Source organism: Pseudorasbora parva, chromosome 15 (assembly GCF_024679245.1).
Source record: "Pseudorasbora parva isolate DD20220531a chromosome 15, ASM2467924v1, whole genome shotgun sequence".
NCBI classification, from domain to species: Eukaryota; Metazoa; Chordata; class Actinopteri; order Cypriniformes; family Gobionidae; genus Pseudorasbora; species Pseudorasbora parva.
This window is the reverse complement of record NC_090186.1, coordinates 43,435,069-43,453,165: the sequence shown is the minus strand read 5'-3', so window position 1 is coordinate 43,453,165 and position 18,097 is coordinate 43,435,069. Positions and strand designations below refer to the sequence as shown.

The following is an 18,097-nucleotide window of genomic DNA, read 5'->3' as shown; positions in this document are numbered from 1 at the left end:
CTGCTACATATGCTTTTCATACGCTTAACCTTGGCTTTATATTTTTAGCTATAAAATTTAATTAGGCTAATTGAAAATGATTATGCAGTTTGATTAATCTAATCCATGTTTTAATAAACTATCTGCAAAATATATTTTATGAAAAACTGCACATTCAACACAACATATGGTTATAAAATTAAACCGGAAAAAAACATGCAGGTATAACGGAGGCCAGCTAGTAGTCGCTGTGCGAGTAAACCTCCCTCCTCTGATCTCAAGAGACGCTCTAGTGACTGACGCTAGGGGTTAAAGCCTTAAGCCTTTTTATAAGAGCATCCGACTCTCATGCCGGCGGACCCCGACTTGAGTCCCGTTTGGAACGGGTGCTTCGAACCATAGACTGTAAAAAATACGGATGTAGTGTCCGTGTCCGTGTCGTCACTCATAGGATTCTGAAGAGCAGTTTTGAAGCATAAGGTAGAGACGAGCTGGCCGTCGCCATCTTGGCAGCTCGTCATCACAAGTCACGCCCGGATAACAGAAAATGGGCAAAGAGGCAGGACATGGGCGGAGCTTAGGTGACGTAATGACTAACAGACAGCAGACAAACAGCAATCCACCTGTCAATCAAAACAAATGAGTTTCAAAACAAAACAGATTTTTACTCAATAAAAAGTACAGAAGTATTTGTTTTCAAAAGTACTTAAGTATCAAAAGTATATTTTCTATTTTATGCCAGTGCATTATTTTATTATTGTTGTATAAATGCACATTATGCCATCTTGGTTTAAGCCAGTCAGTGACGCTCCATCTGACCTACTAGCATACGACTAACTTAAACTCATTTAAATACTTGTAGAAAAGTTACAAAGCACTGTCACTTTAAGGCCGAATGCACAGATCCAATACACTGATACACATCTGATATTCGCCCAACTTTACTCTTCTCTTTCTCCCAGACGTTTATATTTTTAATATTTAATAAGACATGCCCCAAGTGTATGTCAACTAAACTAATCTTGATTTTTTTTATTTACTGAAACATACTTTCTAAGTATGGCTATGGGTGCACACAGTGCCTAAGAACCGTCTTCTTCCATTTTGCTATGAACTGATCAGTGTTCAAAAAAAGTTGGGGACATGACTATAAGAGTGATTCCTGATAGACTGTCTGAAACAACAACAACAAACCTTTTAAAGAAGGAAAAAAATCAACCACCGACTTTCAGAGCTGCTAGAGAAACAACTTTCGACCTTGATAGAAATGTAGTGGAGTAAAAAGTACGATATTTGTCTTTCAAATATAGTGAAGTAAAAGTAATAAGTTTCCAAAAATAACGCTCAAGTAAAGTACAGATACTCAAAAAGTGTACTGAAGTACAGTACTCAAGTAAATGTATTTAGTTACTGTCCACCTCTGACTTTCAGTGAGGAGTTCCTAGCATGTAAATAGACATTCATGGGTTACAACCTGACCCCGGAGCTGCTAATGTCTTGATATTATCAGCAGGATCATACGGTGTGTGTGTTCTATGTGTGTTTAAGTGTTAAACCCTTAACCAGTTTACAAACACAGCAGTGACTGAAGAACGCTTGGGTGTAGTTGGGCGGAGACTGAATACTAGTAGCAGCAGGAATCATGTAACTGTGTAAAGGGTCACCCGGTTTACACGTGAGCATGGTGGGAGACGGGAGATACTAGGAAAGACAGGAACATATAATACTGCATGTCGCGCAACCAAAACAACCAGATAAAGTGAACTGTAAAATGGCGACAGGTGAGGGGACTGAAGCGCGCGCGGCGCTCGAGCGCTCCGTGCTCTCCCGGGTTCCGCCGCTGCTCACGGATTTGTACCAGTTCACCATGGCGTACGCGTACTGGCGCGCGCGCAGACACACCGAACCGGCCGTGTTCGAACTGTTCTTCCGGGACAACCCGTTCGGCGGAGGCTTTTCGCTCTTCGCGGGACTGAGCGACTGTTTGCTCTTCCTGGAAAACTTCGCTTTCTCGGATGACGGTGAGCATGTGCACTGCATACTTCAACTCTTAAATGTGTCTCAAAAACTAGTATGCTGCCCAAGCACACAAGAACATGCGTCTGGTGAGCTCCCAATACAGCATGCGGTTCAAAAACTAGTGTGCTGCATTACTAGACAGCTTTTTTGGCATGTGTCTTGTTGAAACCTAGTGCACTGCATCATGCATCTCAAACCTAGTGTGCTGCATTACCACTAGACAGCATGTTTGGCATGTGTCTTGTTGAAACCTAGTGCACTGACTACTACACCATGCATCTCAAAACCTAGTATGCTGCCTTAATGTCTTAAAACAAAGTGACCACCCTAAGCAAACAGCTTTTCTGGGCATGCACCTCAAAAGTTAATATGCTGTGTAAATAGGCAGCTTTTTACAGTGTCTAAACTTTGTGATGACTGTATAGACAGCATTTTTTTGGCATGTCTTAAAACCATCCATCTCAAAACTTAGTATGCATGCATTAAAACTTAGTATGCATAAATTGAAACTAAATTTGATCGCAGCGCTCATTAATCGGCTGCCGGTGAACATGTCAAACTAACGACCAAAGACTTCAGATTTTAGCCAAGGATCAGAGGAATCTTTTAGGATTTGCTAAATTTGTCTCAGACGGCCAAATCGTGGCCAAAATCGCACAGTGTGCACCCGGCTTTAATATGCATGCATCTCAACTTAATATGCATGCATTAAAACTTAGTATGCATGCATTAAAACAGTATGCTGCCTAATTAGACATAATTAAGCTTACGTCTTTTACGTAAAATTACTACCTAAACAGCTTCTTTTTTTGGGCATGTATCTCAAAACCTAATACGGCGTCTACATAGTCACTATAGTACTAATAGTACTTTTTACAGTGTCTCAAATCTTTGTGATGACTGCATAAACAGCATTTTTTTTTTGCATGTCTTAAAACCAAGTGGCATGCATCTCAAATCCTAGTATGCTGTTTTCACAGCTGTCTCAAAAATCAAAATCGGAAGTAGAAATCCATCACTGATCCGGTATGCTGCATCTCAAAAGCAAGTGACATTGCTCGTTTTTGAACCAGAATGCTCCTTTGATGCCTGAAAATGCTGTCTAGTTAGGCTCACTAGGTTTTTTCATTTGCAAATGAACAGCACAGTGCTGAGTGCACTCACATGCCCTTGATTTAATGATCACACGCTTGTTTCTTGACTTGCATTCCGAAGTCTGACCTGTAGTCGTTATCTGCAAGCAAGTGGTTTCAACATGATGAATGCAAGCAAAGTCCATCTGTGCATTTGTGTGAGCTCAGCATCATCTGGTGTGTTTCAGATGTAGAGTATCTGCGCTCCGTTCTCCCGGCGGACACCGATGCTGCTTTCTTCTCTTACCTGAAGGAGCTGGACTGCTCTGCGGTGTCTGTGTCCGCAGTACCCGAGGGATCTGTCGTCTTCGCCCGAGTATGTGAGCGGGTCAGAGGTCAGAGGTTATCTGTTCTTCTGCTACGAGAGCTTGAGTTCTTGCTGTTTTCAGGTTCCTCTGCTGGAGGTCTCTGGACCGCTGGCTGTGGTTCAGCTGCTGGAGACCAGCCTGCTCTGCCTGGTCAACTACGCCAGGTAAACACAAAAACATAATAATCAAGTCAAGTCAAGTGCGTCTTTATTGTCATTCCCCCATATACATGTATACATTGGAAGGAGTTGCCGTTTTCTCAGGACCATGGTGCAACATGGGACATTACACAACAAACTTAAAGCTCCACTGTGTGATATTTTCCCCCATCTAGCGGTGTAAAGGTATATGACCATCCAGTGAATATTAGTTTCTGTTCCTCTCAATTCTGATTTCGTTTTAACTCCTACGGTGGCCGATTTAGTCCAAGATTAACATGGCAATCCCCCTCTTCACATTCGACACGGTGCCATCGAGTGTTAAAACACGAAAGGCGAAGCTTGAATTTACGGGTATGTCCCTCTTTGGCTACTGTACTTTCAAGATGGAGGAGCAACATGGCGACCGGCATTCGAACCCCTCACCCGTATGTATTTTCAATGGCATATTATAAACTTACGGGAATACTTTATTACTTGAAAGAAGTAAATATACATTAACGAGCACATATATTTGTGAAAGAACTAAGTGTTTTTAGCTAAGAATAAACTAAAAAAGTTACACAGTGTAGCTTTAAAGTGCAGTAGCTCAGAACAATATACGAGACAATAAGTACCCTGGAAAAACATTGAAGAAGAATAGATACATTAACTTATGTAATATGTAAACCGTGCACTACAACTAGTAACATGTTTATATTTTTGCATAGCAGCAATACTGGCCGAAGTGGCTGAAGGGGCTAATGCAGCTACTGTACGTCAATGCTGCTTGCAGTCGTATGTAGTCTTACAAAGTTAGAATGTATGCAGAATATTGATCTCTACTGAATTAGGTGTTCAACTAACGACCCCAGGTGAATCAAACTGCTTGAATCAAATAATGTTAATAACATCCTGTTAAATCCTAGCCTGACAAGCCTGACCCACATCAAGATGTTTGGTCTGGAAACTCACCATTGACGGCTCAATCTGAGGGGCGGATAAACGGTTGTCTTTCAAACTCCCTCTGCACGCGATAGGATAGCGCTACACCAACCAGAGCAACGAAGGTGAAGCAGAGCTCGCTGACTGATTAAACATTCACCGTATCCGGTCGGCTAAACTCCGAACACATCTTCCCTTTTTAAGAATGACTTCAGTGCCGCTCTTTGTCCTTTTCTCAAAGAAGTCTTCATATAATTTTTACCTCAAATACGTTATATCCAACCGCCTTCACATGCTTCACTTCAGGTGAGGTCAATAATACACGTTCTGGTGTCGTGTACGAGATACACTTCTCGCGTTGGCGTAAACTACGCCAGATTGTGTATACCGGAAGTGATGTCTGTACCAGTGCATGACGCCAGAGCGTGTATATTGACCTTCTTTACTGGAAGTGAAGCGCTTTCCAGACTGTTGGATATAGCGTTGTTTTTGAGGTAAAAAAGTATATAAATACGATTCTGTTTCTCACACAAACTGATCGTTTTGTGTCTTAAGACATCAGTGTGCTGTCATGAGCCACAGGGCTCTTTGAGCATGTTGTCTAAGCATGTTTTTTTTTTTGCTCTCATATAATTGTTACCCATTCACGTCATTATATGACCGACACACAGCAACGGTTGAGTTAAAAATCTTCATTGGTGTTCTACTGAAGAAACAAACACACCTACATGTTGGATGCCCTGGAGGTCAGCAGATAAACATCACAGGCTCATTTTTGGGTGAACTATCCCTTTAAAGAAGTTGCGATATCGGTGTAAAGTGAAATGTAAAGTTTGTGTCTGTGACGATTTCACTGAATGCTTCTGAACTCTCTCTCCTCTCAGTCTGGTGTGCAGCAATGCTGCTCGTTTCCGTTTGGCTGCAGGTCCCAGACGCAGATTAATGGAGATGGGACTCAGAAGAGCTCAGGGTCCGGACGGAGGCCTGACCGCATCCCGATACACGTACATCGGAGGTAAGTGATGCAAAAATGCACTGAGGGTCCTATCATAAACCCGACACAAGTGCGATGCAAGTGAGTTTTTTGCTAGTTTCAGTCTGACGCAGTTCTCATGTTCACATCCAGCTCCACGTTGTTAAAATATCAAATGCACTGGCGCATCTGTTCCCCCATCAGTGTGTGTGTGTGTGTGTGTGTGTGTGTGTGTGTGTGTTCACCCATGGGCGTCTGGTCTAAACCAGGTGTGTTCAGGAGCATTGTTGGAGCGTTGCTATTGAGAGGAACTGAAAACCACTGACCATTGACCAACACACACCTGCTCTAAAGTCTTTAAACCTGTTCTAAAGTTGCGAGCGCAACTGGCTTTTAAAGGGAAAGGGAGATGAGACTCTGATTGGTTTATTGCACGTTACACCCAAGCCTGCAGTACCCCTCTCAGAAACTCGCCCCCCGGTGGCCAGTCCCAGTATAGCCGCCCCTCTGTGTTTTCTAATGGACGCGAGGCAAACAAAACAATAAAATTACACTTCAAATATTTTCCCCCAAAGTTAGTTTATGTCACTGAAGGCAGTTATCATCACGATGATTTCATTTCAAGTGTTCGTTTTTAAAATAAGTTTAGTTTTAGTTAGTTATCTGATGCTTTAAAAACGGGGGGGGGGGGGGGGTGTGACGTCATTATTGACAGCTGAGATCGACGTCTTCTCTAAGTGAAGTTGTCACTGAGGCACTAACAGACTTTTTTCGGGATTTTTGGGAGCAGATTAGAGCTTTAGCTTTAATTTCTACATTTCCATAACTGTTTATTTCACACCAACATAATTAATTGTTCTACATCTGTGAGAGTGTGGGCGGGCTTTTGATATTCCGACTGTACTTCCTGCTCTCTACTGCGCAACTCCGGTCCCAAGATGTCAGCGCCGTGCAGGCCGCCTGAAAGCTTCAACTCTGGCAAGCAGAAACGGATGATGTCGCGTCGTCCATATTTTTTTTACGGTATATGGTTATGCCCAAAACACACCCATGACTCATTAAGAGACGAGAGACAACTCTTTTGGGCCTGGCGTGCCAAACATTTTTTTCTGTCGTTAAACTAGCAAAAGTGGATTTGGACACATCCTAAGTCAGGGGTGTCCAATCCTGTTCCTGGAGGGCCACTGTCCTGCAGAGTTTAGCTCCAACCCCAAATAAACACACTTGTAGCAGCTAATCAAGGTCTTATTAGGCATACTACAAACTTCCAGACAGGTGTGTTGAGGCAAGTTGGAGCTAATCTCAGCGCAGATGCACTTAGGACAGCGGTGTCCAAAGTCGGTCCTGGAGGGCCACTGTCCTACGTGCATCTGCGCTCAGATCATTAAAATAGGGCAAAGAACCAACATTTACAACAATATCTAGAAGTGAATCAATCAAACTCGGGAACGATGAGTCCGTTGAAGTCTATTTTTATCACACTTTTTTTGGCCTTGATTGAACATCATCGGAACTGCTACAACTGTTTGATTTTCCAGGTTTTGATTTGACAAGTAATGCTCTCGCCGGGCGTCTGTTTGGCATTCCTGTGGCGGGAACCATGGCACACTCTTATGTCACTTCCTTTTCCTCCCTGGAGGAGGTGTGGCCTCAGGTGCGTACAGCATTTAAGTGTTTGGGATCAATATGCTGTTACTTTATACCATGGGCGTTGTGTGTTGAAAAAACACTTTTTACGACCGGTGATTTTGGACCCACTCACTTTTATCGTCTCTAATTCAGCACATGTCTGTTTACCTACCCCTAACCGAGAAACACTTATTATTAAATACGTTAGACGCTTTATTTCACCTTTTCTAATATTTTCTCAATTTTTATTGAAAATAAATGCCTTTATGATCTGATATGTGAGGGGGAAAGGGAGTAGAGCGAGTGTGGCAAAAGGCGGATTCGAACCTCTGATCGTTTTGCTTCAAAACTTGATGACATGCGTCTCTTACCGCTACTTTATAGCCACGGGTAATAACTCAGTGATTTACGTTATTTTGTCTGGCCCAATCAAACGTTTTGTAAGCGGCGGTGTATTTGTATTTAATGTAAATGGCATCTTTTTCTGAGAGAACCCACCCGCTTTTTATTTGCTTCCGACGCCCATGCTTTATACAAACACTACCGTTAAAAAAATGCATATATTAGATTAAAAATACAATAAAAATTGTGAAATAGTAAAGTGTGATTTATTCCTGTGATCAAAGCTGAGTTTATCATCATTACTCCAGTCTTCAGAGTCACATGATCCTTCACTAATCACTCTCAGATGAGGATTTGCTTCTAAAGAACAGCATTTATTTGAGATAGAAATCTTTTATAATGTCTTTAGTATCACTTTTGATCAATTTAATGCATCCTTGCTGAATGAAAGTATTGATTGCATGTATATTGGTGTCATGGATGTCAGAAACAAATAAAAAGTGGATGGGTCCCAGTAGAGGCTGGTGAAAAATATTATTGGGGGGGATTTGTGGGTTCTCCCCAGAATTTTTTTGTTGTTGTAGATGTGATTTCCGGCATTATGGTGCGTTTGAAGCCATGTCCCTTGCCTATACCAATAAAAGACCTCAAACCAGTCAATACCAATAGTCTAATAAAAAGACTATATTCATTTAACTGCCATGGAAATCAACAGTTTCACAGATAATGAACAATTTGCATGTTTATTATGCACCGTGTCCAGGGGCCTGTTCTTCGTACCTCGTTTAATACATCCGAAATGATTTGACAGATCCCTGATCTTTTAATGCTGATAACTGATCTCTGGCTAATTTGATTCTACAAACGAATTTGCGGATTGGATTAAAATATCTGGATTAAGTTATCTGAGATCACTGCTTGTGCCTGTGTTCCCTGAAGAGGGCAGATGATCGATACTCGAAACCAAGATCAGCAACGTAACGACATCATAAAATTAAAAAAGCCACCTGGCAAAAAACATGTCAAAGAAAAAAAGAAAGAAGAAAAAACAAGAATTTCTGGATCTTTATAAGGAAACGACCAAACCAACATAAAAGTCAGATAAATGAAATGTTCACTGTTTTGATGAACATGATTCCCAATTATTTATATTCACAATTTTATAATATTTGTACACAATTTACATTTTTATTTTAATGTTTGCTTTAATGTTAAGTTTCTTAACAGTCAAGATCAAGTTATCTGCATCTCTTGAGTGCATCAAGCCATCCCATAATATCCGTCATCACTCACATTAATGCACGACGGAGATTAACTGCACAATGTGTGTAAACCTCCAATACATCTATAAAGTAATCATTCCATCACAATTCACAAATAAATCTCTCAATCGAGTGACTGTGTCTATAGTATTATACGCAAATTTTACACAACATTAAAATATTATTTTCAAATAAACTTTTATATTTATTATTATTTTAAATGATTATTGCCCCTGGTTCAGTAATGAACTCTTATAATAAAGTAGCAGTGGCTGGGACAGATTTTAAATATCACCTCAAGATGCGATCTAATCCTGTTTACATGAAATAAGCCCGAGCAGGTTTAAGCTAACGGACCTGTTGCTATGACAGCAAGTCCAGGATGAGCTTCGAAGAACCAAACAATCCGAGATCAAGCCAAATCGTCAACAGTCAAATCCAGCTAACGTACGAAGAACAGGCCGCAGAGAGAAATAGTGCCGTTTACTAAACGATTGATTGGGCCAGACAAATATAGCAGCAATCACTGATTTAATTACTGTGGCTGTAGAATAGGGGTAAGACATAGTTTATCAAGTTTTGACGCAAATCGATCAGAGGTTTGAATCTGCCTTTTGCCGAACTCGCTCTACTCCCTTTTCCCATCACATATCAGATCGGAAAAGCATTTATTTTCAATAAAAATTGAGAAAATATTAGAAAAGTGGAAATAAAGCATCTAACCTGTTTAATAATAAGTGTTTCTCGGATAAGGGTAGGTAAACAGACATGTGCTTAATTAGAGACGATAAAAGTGAGTGGGTCCAATGGTCCAATATCAATGGTCTTGAAAAGTGGGTGGGTCTTGTCCCGCACACACACAACGGTTCCGACGCCCATGATTGGTGTTGTCCCGGCAGACTCTGGTGGCCTACGGCGGCGGTGGCGGCCCCGTCGACTTCATCTGTCTGGCGAAGGGCTGGCTGGGTCGCGTCTGCCAGCTGTTGGGCTCAAAGACGAACCTCATTCGAGAGGGCGAACTGGCGGCCTTCCTCTCTTACGCCGTCGCATATCCTCAAAACTTCCTGCCTGTGATTGACAGCTACAGTGTGAGCTGGTAAGCCATGTGATTGTTGTGTAGTTTGGTGTTTTATCTGGCTGTAGATGACTGTGGTGTGTGTGTGTGTGTGTGTGTGTAGTAGCGGTCTGCTGTGTTTCTGTGCCGTGGCGTTGGCTCTGAATGAGCTGCAGTATCGGCCGCTGGGCGTCCGGCTGGACAGTGGCGACCTCTGCAGGCAGTCGCTGGAAGTGCGGCGCGTCTTCAAAGAATGTAGCAAACAGTGAGAAATAATACACGGACATTTTACCACTACTCATACTTTAATTATTTAAGTATTATATATACATAATATTTTTACATTTTTATGTCCTTTTGGTCATTTTTATTAGCTTTTGTATATTTCTAGTTAACTTCATATTATTTTATTATTTCAGATAGTTGCTAAGGCAAAATTTTACTTATGGTTTTAAAGTTTAATATTTGTTATTTTATTTCAGCTTAATCTTAATTTCTGAATTTAACCAGGGACAATATTTTTAACTAAAACAAAAACTGAAAACATAAAAATGTCTTTACTTAAAAGTAATATTAACTTCAATTTTATATATATATATATATATATATATATATATATATATATATATATATATATATATATATATATATATAATTTTATTTCAGCTAGTCATGAAACATTTTGTTTTCGTTTAAGTTTTACTTAATCTAATATTTATTTTATTTCAGCTTAATTTAATTGAATAAATACCAACAATTAACTTAACATTAATATTAACTGAAATAAAATATAGAAATAAAAGCTATTATTTCAGCTATTTGCCAGACATTTTATTTACGCTTTTTATGTTTTACATCTAATATTTATGTTATTTTATTTTAGCTTAATTTCATTAAAATACCAAAAAGGATTTTTAATACCTTTTATTTTTAGCTGAAATCCTTAAACCCTTAAAATAAATAATAAATTAAATATAACAAAAACTAAACTTGCTTTATTTCAGTCATCAAGGCAATATTTCTCATTTTTTTATTTTTAATAGCAGGGAAAATATTGCTAATTAAAACAAAAATATATAAATATTACTTAAAATAAATATTAACTGAAATAATAAAATACAACTTAAAAACAACTTATTTTATTTCAGCTAGTAGCAGAAACATTTCTTTTACGTTTTTTGCATACGTTTTAATTTTGCCTCCAATATTTGTTATTGTATTTCCGCTCAATTTAAAATGACCAAAAATTATCTTTATTAGCTTTATTTTTAACCAAGTTGAACTAAAATCCTTATAAATGATTTTAAAATAAACATTAATACTTGTTTTTTTCCCCCAGCTAGTTCTCAAGGCATTATTTCTCATTTTTTATTTTGAAAATATTATTAATGAAAACAAAAAATATAAAAATATCATTACTTAATATAAATATTAACTGAAATAAAATTTTACAAAAGCTAAACTTTTTTTCAGCTAGTTGTCAAGACATTATTTCTCATTTTCATTTAGTTTAAGTTGAAATACTAAAATAACTTAATCTAAATTAAATACATCTATATAGACATATTTGAAGAAAAAAACTAAAACAAAATTACAAAAACTTTAATTTAAATATAAATAAAATATAAATAAAAACTAATAATAGTTAAGCGAAGATCCTGAAATAACACTGGTTTTAGCTTGTGTTTGTGTCTGTAGGTTCTCAGTTCCTCAGTTCGAGTCTCTGCTCATCGTCGGCACTAACAGTATTTCTGAACAGAGTCTCTCTGAACTCAACAAGAAGGTAAGAGCTTTTCACATCACAGATAAATCAAAGCCGAAAATGAAACGTTCATCTGCACTGCAGTCAAGATGACATGACCTGTGTGTGTGTGTGTGTGTCAGGATAATGAGATTGATGTGGTTGGTGTGGGCACTCATCTGGTCACGTGCACGCGTCAGCCCTCTCTAGGGTGTGTATACAAGGTACTAAGAGCTCTCCAGCTATAGCAGAACTCACACAGTGCTTTATTAAAGGAACACTGCAGTGTTTTTAGAAATAGGGCTTATTTAACTTATTTCCTACATTTAGATATGTGGGCAAATGCATTTTTGTCTCAGTGCACCTAATTACTTCTTGTGGCCTGCATATTCACAACGAGTACAAATAGTGATGCAGATTAAGAGTAGGTGGTTTTCTAGGCAGATATTGATTTGGGATTATATTATGGGGAAGCACAGAGATATCACGGCTCTCATCCTCACGTCCTCCGGCTGTTGAGCGATCGCAGTGTGTTGCGTGATATCTCTGCTTCGCCTCTGCTTTCCCCTAATATAGTCCCAAATTAATATCTGCTAGGAATTCGTCTAGTCTTAATCTGCATCGCTATTTGTACTCATTGTAAATACGCAGGCCACAAGAAGTAATTCGGTGGGTGTTTTTTGTTTTTTTTTGGATCACTTGTACTCGGGACATGCTAGCTGGCAACATAGGATTCCATTCATTATGCTAAGCTAAGTTAGCGGCGATCCTGCCAAACTAAAACAATGCACTGAGACAAAAATGCATTCGCCCACATATCTAAATGTAGGAAAGAAGTTAAATAAGCCCTATTTCTAAAAACGCTGGAGTGTTCCTTTAACACATGTTCATGGCTTACTCACTGTGGTTCACCCTCACTTCAGCTGATAGAGGTCAGAGGTCATCCCAGAATGAAGTTCAGTGAAGATCTAGAGAAAAGCACACTGCCAGGAAGGAAGTCTGTCTATAGGCTTCTGGACAAAGACGGTCAGTATTTATCTGTTGTCTATATGCACTTTATTGTTAAAAGTATTGGGACGCTCCTCCGAATCACTGAGTTCAGGTGTTCAATCACTTCCATGGCCACAGGTGTATAAATCAAGCTCTAGGCCTGCAGACGCTTCTACACACATTAGTGAAAGAATGGGTCGCTCTCAGGAGCTCAGTGAACTCAAGCGTGGGGCCGTGATAGGCTGACACCTGTGCAATAAGTCCATTCCTGACATTTCCTCACTACTAAATATTCCACGCTCAACTGTTAGTGGGATTATAACAAAGTGGAAGCCATTGGGAACAACAGCAACTCAGCCACGAAGTTAAAGGCCACGTAAAATCCCAGAGCGGGGTCAGCGCATGCTGAGGGTCACAGTGATCATTAGTCAACAACTTTCTGCAGAATCAACAGCTCCAGACCTCCAAACTTCTGTAGCCTTCAGATGAGCTCAAGAACAGCGTAGAGAGCTTCATGGAATGGGTTTCCATGGCCGAGCAGCTCATCCAAGCCTTACATCACCAAGAGCAATGCAAAGCGTGGGATGCAGTGGAATAAAGCAGCCGCCACTGGACTCTAGAGCAGTGAGACGTGTTCTCTGAGCGACCAATCACGCTACAGTCTGATAATCCCATGGACGAGTCTGGGTTTGGCCGTCGCCAGGAGAACGGGACTTGCCTGACTGCATTGTGCCAAGTGTAAAGTTTGGTGGAGGGAGGATTGTGGCGTAGTTTAGAGTTAGAGCTGCAAAGGTGGGCCGACTCCATATTAAACCCTACGGATTAACAATGGGATGACATTAAATTTCATGTGCATGGAAAGGCAGGCGTCACAAACCTTTTGACAATATAGTGTATGTGTGTGTATTTGTGTCTATGACTGGAATTTTAATCATTTTAAACTGATTTGCCAAAACTATTATTCATTTCTTTCGATTTTTACGTGAAAAAAAAAATGGCTGAACCTTTACCCAGCTCCTCCACATATGCCAGAACCTAAAATGAACCTCTGTTCCGTAGCTCATCCGCAGATGGATCTGGTGTGTCTCGCAGAAGAACCAGCCCCTAAAGCAGGCGTCTCACTGAACTGCTACCCTCTAGGCCAGGACAGGACCGTTCAATCTATCACACCCGCTCAAGTAACCCGTTTACGACTGGATGTCTTCTCCCGTGGGCAGGTAAGGGCTGCCAATATGAGCGTTTCATTTTAAGCTACACTGTGTAACTTTTTTAGTTTATTCTTAGCTAAAAACAACATTAGATAGTTTAGTTCTTTAAAAAAATATATGTGCTCATTAATGTATATTTACTTCTTTCACGTAATAAAGTATTCTCGTAAGTTTATAATATGCCATCGAAAACACACAGAGTTTGTGCGTCTTTGGGAAATGCCCCACCCCTTACCATAACCGCCAGTTTAAACCAAGCGGCAACCTCCCGCGATCTCTCTTGAAGCCGATACGGAAGTAATGTAAACTGCAATTCCTCAACTGGCCACTAGAGCGGCTCCAGAAGGAGCAGAATCTCATTGAGCCTCATGTTAAAATTCCCATCTTTACAGCAGAATAAAACATGTTTACAGTCTGGTACAAATCTTGGTTTTGGCCTATACGGCTAATTCTGACCTTCATGACGACTGTGAGGGGGTGGATTTTTTTAGAACTCATTCGTTTACGTTATATAAAGCCTTAAAGTTCTGCATAATTAGGGGCGTGGTTACTTTGAGTGACAGGTGGATAGCCATTTATCCGCTGTCTATAGTCATTGCGTCACCTAAGCTCCGCCCACACCCCGCCTCTTTGCCCATTTTCTGTTATCCAGCGTGACACATGATGACATGTTAATAGCCATCGCTCGCAAGATGGCGACGGCCAGCTCGACCCTACTTTAAGCTTCAGAACGGCTTATCGGAATCCTATTATCGGTGACGTCACGGACACTACGTCCGTATTTTTTTACAGTCTATGGTTTAAACACACTACTAACTAACTCATCCAGGCCCTGTCCCTTTATTCTGCGTATGAATTATTAAAATGAGGAATATTAGATTTATATATTTAGCACACAGTTAACAAAAATTAACACATTGCTAGTATGTTTCTAGCACCAATTAGCAGATTGTCAACATGTTTAGCATTTGTTGCTAGGATAAATAAGCAATTTCTTAGGATGTTTATAGCATGAATTAACACATTGCTACTAATTCCATTAAAAAACATTGACAGCCAATCAGAATCCTTTACACTTTAAAGGTGCAGTGTGTAGTATTTATGAGGATATATTGAAAGAAATGCAATATAATTTACATAACTATATTTTTAGTGGTGTATAAAGACCTTACATAATGTACCGTTTCTATCTACACACACCGCTGGTTCCCCTTACAGTAAAGTTGGCATTTTTCGCCGCCATGTTTCTACGGTGTCCCTAAACGGACAAACTTCTCTACAGAGCGCTAGCTACTCTCTGCTGTCTCAGACGACGACATCTTTGTCCTGTGTTGGCCACCGTAGCTTCTCTATTTGCTTCAAAAGGGAGGGGTGTGTTATTGCAATTCACAACATCACCACTAGATGCCGCGAAAATTTACACACTGCACCTTTAAAGAGTGCAAACATTTAAAGGGGGGGTGAAACACTCAGTTTCAGTCAGTGTCATGTCAATCTTGAGTACCTATAGAGTAGCATTGCATCCTGCATATCTCCGAAAAGTCTTTATTTTTTTAATAATTATATAAGAAAGATGCGCTGTTCCGAGTCTTTCCGAAAAAAGCCGAGCGGGTGGGGGCGTGTCGTGTGAGCGGAGCTAAATAGTGACGTGTGCGCCGCCGTGTTGAGTGCGTCGTAATGCTGTCATCCCTAACAGCGGGAAAAACTTTATTCAAACTAAAAATATGGCTTTTAATCAGATACAGCCATACATCTATGATCCGGAATCAGACCCAGAGGCTGCAGTTGAACAGGAGCAGCAGCAAAAACGACTAGAGCAGGACGTCTCTATGTGCTACAAGTTATACACTAACTATATAATATGCTTAGCGGCTTGTGTTAGTTACATATTTATACTTGAATTATATCGTCGTATTTTTGTCTTTGAAGGTGTACATGTGGGAAGTGCAGTTGTGCACGTGTGTGTGTGTGTGTGTTTACGCGTGGTTTGTGTAGACAACACGGAATAGTAGCACATTTGAATGAAGAAGCGCGCTTATTTAGTTCAACATATTTCCCCACTCTTTGTGTATTGTTGTTTGGAGTGCTTTTACAATACACAAACATAAAGTTACACATATAGTGGCCAGCTAAACAAATGTACACGCACTACACATCGCATGCTCCATTGATCAATTTCTATATATAGTAATATATATAGTTACTATACGTGATCATGTTTGGGCTACTTGATGAGCATAGACACAGACATTTGAAGCAGTCTAACTCACCGCCCGCGGTTCTAACGTTGGGACTGCTCCATCCTTCAGCATTAGGCGATTGGGAAAATCCGGGGTCGAGCTGGGCCTTGTTTATGAAACAGTCGGCACCGAAATGCAGCGAACAGATATAAACATTCGCGCAACTCAGTTGCTGATCCGGAAAAGCAAATTACATCCACTGTTGCCTTAACGCGGGGTTTTTGGAGAATCTGTGCAGGACTGTCTTGGTCTGGCAACCAAAAACGCACTTTTTGATGTCATTGTTAATTGTGCACATTACCTGTGCAGCGCAGCCTACAAGCCAGCGCTTTGATGGGCGTAGCCTGTTGCTTTCGCTCTCTCCCTCTCTCTCTCTCTCTCTCTCTCTCTCACACGCTTCTGGTAGAATTGTCCGTACGGCCCATACAAGGAAATTCCGCCCCCACTAACGTCAATGGGGTTGCATGATCGCAAAAAACTTGCCGAAACTTATGACTAACCGGAAGTAGTATTTTTGACAAAGAAATACTCCCATCAAACGTCCACCTTAACTTTTGAAACTTTGTCTATGTTTAGTATGGGATTCCATGTCTTTAACAGCTTAAAAAGATCAGTATGCATGAAACAGCATTTCACCCCCCCTTTAAAGCGGAAGGCGACAAAAGTACTTAAAATAAACAACCAGTTATTGTTCGCTTCGTTATCGTTATAGTTATAATTATCGTTCTTGGTGCGAACAGACATTTAGAGTCAGAAATGGAAAGTACTGCACAATTAAAGTGAGTTTACAGCATAACTTTCTGTAATTATAGTGTAACTATAAAGTAAGTACATGTAGGTATAAGGGAACAATATGTAATATCTGGGGAATAAAGGGGTAACTATAAGGAAAATTAACTAATTATTTATACTGTCAGTATTTTTTAATTAAGGGGTAATTATCCATGTAGTTACAGGGTAAGTATGAATCTGCGGCTGTAAATTAAAGTATATATACAATATTACATATTGTTCCCTTATACCTACATGTACTTACTTTATAGTTACACTATAATTACCGAAAATATGCTGTAAATTCACTTTAATTACTTTCCGGGGGGTAATCTAAAGTGTTATCGAAGAAGTTATAATGTTTTGTACAGAAGACGTGTGTGTGTGTGTGTGTGTGTGTGTGTGTGTGTGTGTGTGTGTGTGTGTGTGTGTGTGTGTGTGTGTGTGTGTGTGTGTGTGCACAGATCACATTCCCGCTCAACAGTGCCTCTGAGAGTCGTGAGCGTGCCCAGATTTCCCTGCAAACGCTGCATCCTCTACACAAGAGACTACAGGAGCCGCACAATTACACCGTGAGTTCACTGTAATAAACATGGCAACGGAAAGTGTGCGAGACATTTACAGACTGAAACCTTTTCTTAAAGGTGGCTTTATCAGAGCGACTGCACTCCTTGGTCTCTGATATCACGAAAGGAAACAGCAAAGGCAGCAACTTCCTGCTATCGAACTGAAGCCGAGCTGAAGCCAGGAGCCCAGTTTGTAATGCTCAGTATGGTCCAATGGAATAACACCTTTTTATATGGAATTGGTGCATTTTATGACTGACTAATAAAATATGTGATTTAATAAATGATTATTTACTGTTAATTTTACTATATAATAAAGTTTTTATGTATAAAATTGAACTGATTCATGACTATACTTGTGCAACAGTTGGGTTTTAGAAGAAAAAGAAGAATCTTCTTCATAGGGAAATGGATTTTTAACAATCTTCTAACAATTTTTAAACCTTTAAAGCGGTGATTTGATTATGATTTTACTTTTTTAACTTTAGTTAGAGTGTAGTGTTACGATAATGTAATTATCCCTTTAGAAACATCCTGTCTCATTCTACATGTTGTCACTTCTTCGTTCAATCAACTTTTTTAAATGAGTAGTTTTATATCTATCCACCTTTTTTTTATTCGATGCTGTCGTAATACTTCATGGGATTGTAGTTCTTTCCCTCACTAAAGAGTTAAGTTCACAGTCTGTATCTTTGTCCGATTTTCAAAGACTTAAAGTTTGTAGTTTTTTGATTCTCCTCCTATCTGACTGGCTTGGTTCGAATGGAAAAAAATACTTCCGGAAATAACGCTGCTGAAAA

The 18,097-nt window shown here is 39.8% G+C and overlaps 1 protein-coding gene across 2 annotated transcripts; it reads left to right on the top strand.

Annotated features, from left to right (window-relative positions):
* The first annotated feature begins 1,468 nt into the window (after positions 1 to 1,468).
* On the top strand, positions 1,469 to 17,607 carry naprt (nicotinate phosphoribosyltransferase). 2 transcript variants are annotated; one of them, XM_067418244.1, is made up of 13 exons: positions 1,469 to 2,000; positions 3,320 to 3,447; positions 3,521 to 3,603; positions 5,406 to 5,536; positions 7,033 to 7,148; positions 9,627 to 9,823; positions 9,909 to 10,046; positions 11,480 to 11,564; positions 11,666 to 11,746; positions 12,446 to 12,548; positions 13,572 to 13,729; positions 17,196 to 17,303; positions 17,376 to 17,607. In XM_067418244.1, exons 1-13 carry the CDS (start codon positions 1,751 to 1,753, stop codon positions 17,460 to 17,462), a joined length of 1,665 nt encoding a protein of 554 aa, XP_067274345.1. In that variant the 5' UTR covers positions 1,469 to 1,750; the 3' UTR covers positions 17,463 to 17,607. The 2 variants fall into 2 exon arrangements, with proteins under 2 accessions (XP_067274345.1, XP_067274344.1); XM_067418243.1 differs by having other exon boundaries at positions 1,480 to 2,000; positions 9,906 to 10,046; positions 17,376 to 17,604.
* Positions 17,608 to 18,097: the final 490 nt, after the last annotated feature.